Below are 10,380 nucleotides of genomic sequence, written 5' to 3' on the forward strand. Positions count from 1 at the left end.
CTGCGGCATGTGGGATCTTCCCGGACCGGGGCACGAACCCGTGTCCCCTGCATCGGCAGGCAGACCCCCAACCACTGCGCCACCAGGGAAGCCCCAACAAGACACATTTTTGCCTTTACCTACATGCAGCTATCTCCGCCCACCCAAATGATCAGTTAATGGTGCTTGAGTATCTTAAAAAAGATGTTATATTAAGGTCTCTCAGAATACCTCTCTCACTAAATCCCACTCCTTTTACAATTTAGCAGGCAGCAGGGGAGGTATTTATAAATACCACCATTTCCTAAATAACGTGGCTCCTAGAAACGTTATTTACTGACAAGTAGCACAGTTTCCCCATTTTGCTAGACAGACAAAATTAGGCAGAGAGAAGCACATCCCATTTTACTAAATGAAACAGCAAACAAGAAGCGTGGGTCTGCATTTTATTCTGTCCTGGGTCCTTCCCCATACGGTGGTCAAGCTCTTTCCTAGTGTTGATTCTTCTTTCCTATGTTTAATTTCAAAGTACAGTTTTGAGGGTTTGCTTACAAGACAAAGAAATTCAGGTGTTCAAATGCTTTTCCAGAAAAAAACCAAAATACTATCCAAACTTTCTTTTAGATCTCCAACACAGAAAAGGTCACCTTGCTTGGCTTGGGTTTTTGCTTTTCTTTCTTTCTTTAAGTTCAGAAACTTAGTGATGGGGGGCAGGGGGCAGTGCTCATATATTTGTTACTGTTGTCGTTGTTGATTGCTTCATCCGGAAAGCCTGACTTTTCCAAAAACAAAAGGCAAGGGATGTTTTCTAGAATTTCCCAAAGCTCGGAAGCCATAACTTCTGCCAAATGTAAACAAAGGCTGTCCTGTATCATGTCTATACAGAGTATATGCTATTCAGTACATCATCGATTAATGGAGATTCAATAACTTCAGTGTTACTTTAGTCCAAAGAAAGTTCAACTAGAGAAAGAAAGGTACTTAAGGAAGGAGACAGATTCTGTTTTAAAAAGCAAAGCTTTCGGAGTTCCTGGCATTGATTGCCCACAATAAACGTCAGATAGGAGGAATCCTGGTTCTAAGTCTAGAGAAATTCTATAAGATAAGGAGGTCCCATAGATTGTGAAGGAATTGAAGGGGATGGGAGGGGAGGGAAAAAGTAAACAGAGCTGTGAAGGGGAGAGTCTGGCTTTTTATTGTGGGGTCTGGGTATATAGCACTTTATTTTATTCATTCTTTCAGCCAGTCAGCAAGTTCATTTCAATGAAAATGTATTCAATGTCTTTTATATGCCATCCTGAGACAAGCACTTATTACAGGTGGCAAGCATTTATTTAATCTACTCGTCTCCACCGAAATAGGCAAATAGAAGAATTTTAAATAGAATATAGGATCCCAGAGACCGGCCAAAAACGTTTGCCTGTTTAAAAACCACCCGCATACCAAATGATCACTTTTAAAGTTCTCTCCGTTCCACAAAATTCTACATCTAATCGCTAAAGAGCCCTCTTCGTGATGTCCTGCAGGGCTCCTCCCCCAGGAGCACGCCTTGACAGGCTTCCAGACCGGAAAGGTCTTCACATTCCTGGAGAAAAGTCTTCACAAGAACCCCACATGCTCTGTCCCTGAAGCGAAAGCCTCAGATGGGGTGCCAAACCCCACAAAAGGGTCACCAGTTCCCAACGCCCTCAGGATCCCAGGGAGGAGAGAGGGGCCGCCACGGGACGAGGAGCAGGGCCAGTGCTGCGGAGCTTCAAGATCTGCCATCCTGTTATCAGAAAGAGAGAAAAGCCAGAGCCCTCGGCAGAAATCAGGCAGCGCTGGGCTCTCCCTCCCAGGTGTGGGACGTTGCTAATCAGTGTTGACTTGATGCTCGGCGGAGCCAGGTTGATAAATAGGAAACATGCCCCTCAATGAGCTCCTGATTTCTGCAACTGATTTAACTGATTTCAGCCATCTGGCCAAAAAATCACAGCGGTGCCACCCATGTCCCAAAGGGGTTTGCCTCGAGTGGTTTACAAAAACTACAATGAAAATTAAGAAGCAGGGTGTCTTCTACACACGTCACAAAATTCTCTTCCCTGTTTTCTCTAGGGTCACATGCTCTCTACAGTCATAGCATCGTTGACTCCTGGCCTCCAGTGTTCGGTGTGAACAGGAATCTCCATTCCTTAGCGTATTTCTCCATCTCCCGTTACCTATAGGTCACTGTCATATGCAAGATTTTCCCCCGTTCATTTTTTTCTTCCCTAAATCCTACAGATCCTGCCAAAAAATTCAAAAATAAGTGCTCAGTACTATCACATCACTAATAGTATAACCTTCCTGACAGTCTTTAGCAAAACGTCAGCATTTCTTTAACCAATTTCCATATATGTCTCTGCTCTCTATGTCTGCATGGCTATATCTCAGACAGAGGCTAAACTCTTTCAGGTAGACTGTAGACCTCCCCTTTTCTGGACCTCAGCTTCAGAGCTCAAAAAGCTACAACCATGTCCTGCTTTTCTCCCTGGATCCAACCATCTCTGTCAATGACTATCATTCCTTGCAACAAGTCAGCATGCCTCACTCCCCATGGTGAAACCTCCATTGGGAAGTATTCTGCTCATCTTATGTTACTGCCCCACACCTACCTTCATCCATTTCTCCAGCCTCAGCTCTCTTGGCCTTCTCCCAGGACACATCCTAGGCCAGAACAATCTGTCCTGCTGCCCCATTCTCAATATCCATTCTTTCAGCCCAACTTAATACAGGTCAACAATGCATTCCCTGTACCATACCACACAGATCTATGTAGCCCAGTTCCCTCTCCCCCTTCATCCTTCAAACAACAACAAAACAACAGTCTCACCGACCCCACCCCCGAAAAAAAAAAAACACAACTAAAGTAAACATATGGGCAGTATGTCTCCTGCCCATAAGTTCTTTGAAGGTCAATACCGTGACTTTGCTCTGTGAAGTACCTATGACAGTTCAAGGAGTCTCAGATTGAGTGAGTTGATAAACACCATTTGGCGATATGTTTTTAGATGCAGTAACACCTTGACATTCCTGCAATATCATGTACCACATCCTGTCACACCCACCACGAACATCCACGGCGAGAAAGGGCAACATCTGAAATAGTTTTCAATGGTAAAGATGCCATTCCTCTGATATCTTCGTTTCCAGTAACTCTGCAACATGAAGTTAGTATGCCAAGGTTTAAGAAGGCCATGTAGAATTCACACAGTCCTTCAAGCAAAGTTGATTATTGCTTGCCAAAATCTATCTCCAAAGAACTATTAAAACGAGAACTCATGTCACAGAGCTCTTCAAAGTATTCAGAAGAAACTTCAATGTGGGTAATTAAAGAAACATCCTCTCTCCAAACAGAATATCTCCTTTCTAAATGAAACAAATTCTGAAGCCAACTCAGCATATGGCAATGTCTGAAGATTGATTTTAATTAGAAAAGTAAGAGATGGATTCTACAAATCTTCCCCCACTCTGCCCCCACCATAAAAAGGCCTAGACAGAAGTTGCAATTTAGAAAAGCTTGTATTTAAAGAGTCCTTAAGTAGAAGACTTACATCACAGCATCCTTACAAGACAGAGAAATAGAGAAATAAAAGAACCAGAATCTGGTCCCATCAACCCAATGTAGGGGAACACAGATTGGCTGGGCATATGCACTTGCTAAGTCTAAGGGACAATAATAGCTACTTTAAAATGTCACCTTAGTGAATTCTCACAACAGTCCTGTAAGGTGGGCATTGCTACTTCATTTTACAGATTAGGAAACTAAGACTGAGGCTGGATCATTGCTTCCAAAGTCACTAGATAACCTTTCATAAACCACTTCTTTCAAAATGTTTTTTATTGTCATTATCTTCACATCAGAAGCATTATTCCCATGCTGCAGATGAAACTGAGAAAAGTAATTAAAGTCACCTTGTCTGTATTATAATTTTCAGTTTCAAATAAGCCCTGATAAAATTGGAATACTAAAGCTCTAATGTGACCTCATCACCCCAGAGATTCTGTGCAACTGCTCCTCTCTCCGATTCCTCTCACTCAGCTCAACGTTGTTTTTCTCTGTTGAAAAAATAAGATAGATGCAGCTGAATTCACTTAAGAGCACTGGCATACTAATTTGGAAGTAATAAGGAGTCGATAGTGTCCTTGGAAAATTTCATTCCAAATTCATTCTTCCTTTGAATGAAATATGGTTCCAAGGACTCTTCTGGTACAAAGATCACATTGAGACAATAAAAAAAAACCTCATTTATTGGAAGTCTTTGGAAAAGGTACAACTATTGTTGTGTCTACCTACATCACTTGTGCCAAGGAAATGGGTCCTGCATGAAAAGTCTGGGTAAAAGCAACAATGACAGAAACCTAAGAATCAAGAAATCTGTATTCTAAACCTGCCTTTGCCTCACTACGTACAGAATTCTAGACAATTGCCTTAACTTACTAGGTAATGGCAAACAATAAGTCTTGCTGTACTTATCTTAAACATGCAGCATTGTTGTGGGAAGACAGCATGATAAAATGTTATTATAAGAATTAACAAGATATCCTGAATAAACAACATATATAATAATTGTCTAAGTAGTCTTTCCATTGAACCCTTACCTTCTCAATACAATCAAAAAAAGCTCTCTTTAAAAAATAAAATAACAGGGTTTCCCTGGTGGCACAGTGGTTGAGAGTCCGCCTGCCGATGCAGGGGACGCGGGTTCGTGCCTCGGTCCGGGAGGATCCCACATGCTGCGGAGCGGCTGAGCCCGTGAGCCATGGCCGCTGAGCCTGCGCGTCCAGAGCCTGTGCTCTGCAACGGGAGGGGCCGCAACAGTGAGAGGCCCGCGTACCGCAAAAAATAAAAAAAATAAAAAAACAACAAAAAACTTCTGTTTAAAATTCTTCAAAAGCTGCCCAATGCCAAAGAACCAAGTCCAAACTCCTAGCATAGCATGATCTGCCCCTGCTCCATGGCCTTCCCAGCCTCATGTCCCACCACCCTTCCTCTTCAGTAATAAGATACCACATGGAATGCCCCAAACACATTATACAATATAGTCCATGGGTGATACGTCATATGCTACCTCTTCTATTGGGAATGTTCTACTCTACTCAACTCAGATGCAAAGACAATTGCTCACTGAAACTTTCCCAGATCAGGTCCCCTAACAAGGGAGGGATAGAGTTAGTCTCCTTAAGTCAAGATGCTACTTCACTTATCATACTGAATAATAATCAATATCCCTATTAAACTATGACATCCTTAGGAGTAAAGAATGTGTCCTTTCACAGTCTCTACATGCCCTGACATACAGTAAGTGCAAAAAAGTTTGTTGGATGAATAAATCTCAACTATGTTGAAATATAAATTACTTATATACACATACATATATGAATATGTCACATATAAGATATATGTTTAGAGAAGAAGACTGGAAGAAAACACAATAAAATACTAGCAGTGGTGACCTCTGGTTAGTAAAATTATAAACGTTATCTTCTAAACTTTGTATTATAGGTATGTTAAACTTTAAATGCTTTTTAAACTTATGGACAAAAGTGAATTAATGAATGCAACATACCTTATTCATTTCTCCAACCCTCCACCTAGACCAATGCCCTGAACAAAGAAGGTGCTCAAAGTCTGTGTCTGTTCCTGTTTTATAAATAAGTTCATTTGTATCATTTTTTTTTAGATTCCACATATAAGCGATAGCATACCATATTTCTCTTTCTCTTTCTGACTTACTTCACTCAGTATGACAATCTCTAGGTCCATCCATGTTGCCGCAAATGGCATTATTTCATTCTTTTTAGTGGCTGAGTAATATTCCATTGTATAAATGACTTAGAGAACAAGCTTATGGTTACCAGGGGGGAAGGGATAGTTAGGGAGTTTGAGTCTGACATGTACACACTGCTATATTTAAAATGGATAACCAACAAGGACCTACTGTACAGCACAGGGAACTCTGCTCAATGTTATGTGGCAGTCTGGATGGGAGGAGAGTTTGGGGGAGAATGGACACATCTATATGTATGGCTGAGTTGCTTTGCTGTGCACCTGAAGCTATCACAACATTGTTAATCGGCTATACTCCAATATAAAATTTAATTTTTTTAAAAAAAAGAAGGTGCTCAGTCTATTTATTTGAACTGAATGTACTCTGTTGAATTGAATAACTGAAATGTCAAACCTATGCATTAAAAGATTATGCAATAAACAAAACTAGATGTTGCCTGACCCAAAATAAAATGAATGGCAAAAATCAATTCAAATCTTTTTTATTTCTAGATCTTCTTTGCTTAGTAAAGCCTTTAGGAAATATTCCTCTTACTCAGGGAGCACAGAATAAGAATGGCCACCATCTTGAATCGCTCACTGAGAGTGGGCAAGCTAGTTAATCTCCCTGAACCTACGGAGGATACGTGTCATCTTTCTATAGCTAAGAATCATTTTGATGAGTTAAAATAGAGATAAACTCAAAGAGTTTCAGCCTTTAGAGTTGACATTTTAGATTCAGGTCTAATTTCATAGGAGGAAGCCCTTACCTACCCCAGGAGTGAGGCAGCTCCCCTTTTGCCAGGCCACCCTGGCGCCACCTGATGTCCATTTGGAGTACCTCGAATGTTGCTGCCAAGCCTAATGACTGGGCGCTTACGCTGTTTCACTTTCTCAGGTAGAGACTATACAAGGAATCAAGGGCAGTCTCCTGTAAAGTACGGAGCATGTGAACTGGTACCTGGAGGGCAATTTGGCAAAGGCTATTAAAACCTTATAAAAAATGCATCACTCTGGCGCACCAGTTCCGCTTCCTGGAATGTCAACTAGTGACATGGTACAAAGATTTAGCTTAAGAAAGAAAAAGTGCTTCACAAATTTATAATGAGAAAAATTGGAAATAACCTTGCTGACCACTGGGCACAATGAGAAATCCACCAGATGGAATATATGCAAACATTAACAGTGATGTTGTAGAAGTATATTTATTGACAGCTAAACATATTCACAATTTACTAATTAGTGAAAAAAAAGTTACAAAGCCGTATGTGCAATGTGAACTCATCATTAATAGACAGTGATAGATACAGATATGGATAGGAAAAAGCCCTGGCAGATGCACACGAAACTGTTTAACAGTGGTTATCTTTGAGTGGCAGGAAAATGAATGGTTGTTCTTTTAAAAATTGCCAGCATTTCCTGATGTTTTTCCTTCACTGAACATATAATTAGAAATAGTTCTTGTATATACGAGGTGATTCTAAAAACAATCAAACCATAAACCCCTTCTGCATCTGCACTGGGGCACTCACATCCCTTAAGCAGTTCTCCTTGCAAGAGTGACCTCTCAGACCCTCAGAGAAAGCTTGGAGAAAACAGCCTTCTTCACTTCCGAGCCACTTCAGCCCTGGTGCCGCCAAACTATACATCAGATTTAGCGGGAGAGCAGACTCCGGAAAAATTTCAAGCCAGTCCCTGGGTTCCAGCCCAGAAGCCAAGCCCATTTCCTCGGTTGGCACAGAGGCCAAGCAAGCATCCCTGGTCGCTTACCTCTCCCGAGGGCGGGGCCCAGCGCGTGGCCTCCTCGTAGGCGCCCACCTGCTCCCAGGTAGCCAGGAAGGCGTGGGTGGGGGCGAAGTGCGCGCCGGAGCGCGGGAAGCCTGCACGCACGTAGCGGGCGGCCAGGCCCAGCACCGCCGGGGAGGTGTCCTCGCGGTAAAGGACCCGGCCCCTGCCGTGACTCGTGTCGATGTCGGCCAGGAAAGGGGCGATGGCCGGGAAGTCTGTGGGGAAATCATCGTCCACATACTGGGTCTCCCTGGGGAAGTCCTGGGTGGAGATGATGCCGTTGGTGACCACCTGGGGGACGAGCGGGACAAAAGTGTGACGGTCGCGTACGTTGCAGGAAGCCCAAGGAGGGCCACCACAGGTCCGGACGCGAGCGCCCACCCTGGCTCCGTAAAGAGGGAAGGGAACCGCCCCGGGCATGAAGTTTCCCCTTCCCCATCGGCTGGGAGCCCGATTCCTGGTTCAGGGCGACCAGCGCAACTTCAACCGGCGTCCCACCCGTCACCCCTACCCCACAAGCGCGGTGCAATAGGTCCAGGAGCCCTAAAACTCGTTCACGTTATCTTCTCATCTCCCGCACAACCCTGGAAAAAAGCTACGGGTCGGAGGAGGGAACACCCAGCTCTATAGAAGTGCACAGCCTCCTCGCTGTCCTAACTGGAAACCCCACTGGCCGGTTTAGCAATCCCACCTTCTTTTCTGCCTGGGACTCTTACGCGGCTGCGAACAATTCTTACCCCCTCCCCCCGCCCCCCTGAAGCAGGGAAAAGCAGTGGTCCGGCAACAGCATCGCTGCAAAGCCAGGTCCCACCCCGAGGGCGCTCGGGGACAGCCGACTGTGCGGACTATTTCCTCCCTTCGGAAGGCAGGGGTTCGCTGAGAGCCGCACTACACTGACGCCTGTTCAGAAGCTGCAAGAAATCTGCAGAATCCCGCACCAGGAAGAAGCTAAACTTACGTAGAGTTCGCTGAATTGGGCTTCATAGAAGCGCAGGGGAAGCGCCAGCTTCACGGCAGCCGAGCTTTCGTCGTCGCCTTCCTGCAGGAGCTGGTCCCCTCGCGACTGCCCGTAGGGGAATAGCTCGCCCGGGTGCAGCGCCGCGGCCCGGGACAGCAGCAGCAGCAGCAGCAGCAGCATCGGCGGCGGCGGCGGCAGCGCGGGCCGCCCGTCCGCCCGGTCCCCCCGCATGCTCTCTCGGCCCTGGGCTGTCCCGCGGCAGAGCGCGTCCCTGCCCCGCCAGCCAGCCCACTAGCCCCGCCGCGCTGGCCTCCAACCTGGATCCCGGCGGGGTCCCGGGCGGGGCGGGACTCCGGGCCCTCCCAGAGCGATGATTGGCTGCGGCCCTGGCCCCGGGACCAATCGCCAGTTCTGAGAAAGTTCGACAGCGGCCACCACATCTGGTTCTCGTTTAAGTTTTCTAAGGCAGTGGTCACCGGACCGGCGGGGCTGGCGGGGTGAAACATCCCGGCTAGGGGTGGTCGGAACCACTTCTCCTCCGCCTCCGCTCCCCGAGAGCTCGCGGGGTCACCCTCACCCTTCTCTCGGGGCTGCCCAGGGGTGCCGGCGACTCCTGCCTCCGGGACCAAATGGCCCGCACGGTCCGAAGGCAGCAGCGCTGCAGGAGATGACCTCAGCGCCAAGGGGGACCTCGCGGCAGCTTGTGCAGCTGCTGGCTGGCGCGAAGTGCCCCGCCAGGCTGGCAAGGCGAGGATGGTGCCCTGCCCTGGGGTGCCGGGCGCCCCTCGCCCTCGAGGTCTGGCTCTCGGGCCGAGAAGCAAAAGGCACTTTTGCTGTGTCGTAGCCACAGCTTCCTCGGCCTCATCGCTCCACCCAGAGACGCTGAGGAGAAGCGCGCCTTTGTATGAAGCCGGGGGGCTGACTCCTAAATTCCGTCCCCCTCCCGAAGGCCGCCTCCCGGGAGAGCTGGACCGCACGGGAGGACTGGGCCACCGGGCCGAAATGCCTGCCAGTTCGGGTCAAGAGCGTTGTTTACCTTCCCCGGGGAAAACCGCACCCGGGAAGGCCTTGAAACGCGACAGTGTGTGATCAGCTCTGTTTGGGGCATGGAATGAGGCATCCGGTTTGGACACCAAGCAGAAATGGGTCAGGCGCCACGGTGGAGGGACCCCGGGTCTCTCGCCCGCTCCCCGCGGGCACGGAAGCTGCCCTTGACAGCGTCCACGGAGGTGGTAACCCGAGCTCTCCACGGGACTGGAAATCGCACAACCTCCAAACCAGCTGCGAGGGTGTTCGGGAACCCCATCTACCATAAACATCCCCGCTGCGAAGCTCCAGGAGCCCGACGAGATTTTATTACCAATTTTACTATCAAGAGCCTGATATTTCCCAGATAGACTGTTTTCTCTCTCGGGACCCCCATGGGGTCCTTGGAAGCAAAGGTATTTAAAAAGAAGGGAAAAGCAAACCTTTGGAAATGCCTTAAGGGATGCTCAAAAAACAGATTTCTTTTTGTGGGTGTTTATTCCAGTTATACAAATCCTTACCGGCCCACAGGGACAAACCCTGAAAACTTTGAAAAGATCAGACTGTGAGACTCACAGAATCAACACAAAATGGAAAATTGCCCCAAAGCAGTTTGCTTCCTCAGACTGTGGAGATTTTGTATATTTGGTGTTACAAAAATGTATTTGTGTTTGCATACATGTTCTTTCTTTTGGAGACAGATATTTTCATTGTACTGAGGAGGAATTAGAAGCTCAAAGACATGAGGTGACTTGACTTGCCCAAGGTCACCTAAAGTTACTCCTTGATATGAAATCCTTCACTGGCTTTCTGTAGCTTTTGCAAATCTCTCAACTGAGAA

The 10,380-nt window shown here is 46.7% G+C and overlaps 1 protein-coding gene across 2 annotated transcripts in view; it reads right to left on the reverse strand.

Annotated features, from left to right (window-relative positions):
- Positions 1 to 8,872, reverse strand: part of NID2 (nidogen 2) — a 79,364-nt gene extending 70,492 nt beyond the window's left edge. For both annotated transcript variants that reach the window (XM_033416247.2, XM_049706297.1), the window contains exons 1-2: positions 8,514 to 8,872; positions 7,538 to 7,846 (exon numbers count right to left, since the gene is read on the reverse strand). In XM_033416247.2, coding sequence (XP_033272138.1) covers positions 7,538 to 7,846; positions 8,514 to 8,744 — 540 coding nt within the window. In that variant the 5' untranslated portion in view covers positions 8,745 to 8,872. The remainder of the gene's footprint in view (positions 1 to 7,537; positions 7,847 to 8,513) is intronic.
- Between the last annotated feature and the right edge of the window lie 1,508 nt (positions 8,873 to 10,380).

The sequence above is a fragment of the Orcinus orca genome, chromosome 2, assembly GCF_937001465.1.
Source record: "Orcinus orca chromosome 2, mOrcOrc1.1, whole genome shotgun sequence".
Taxonomy (NCBI): Eukaryota; Metazoa; Chordata; class Mammalia; order Artiodactyla; family Delphinidae; genus Orcinus; species Orcinus orca.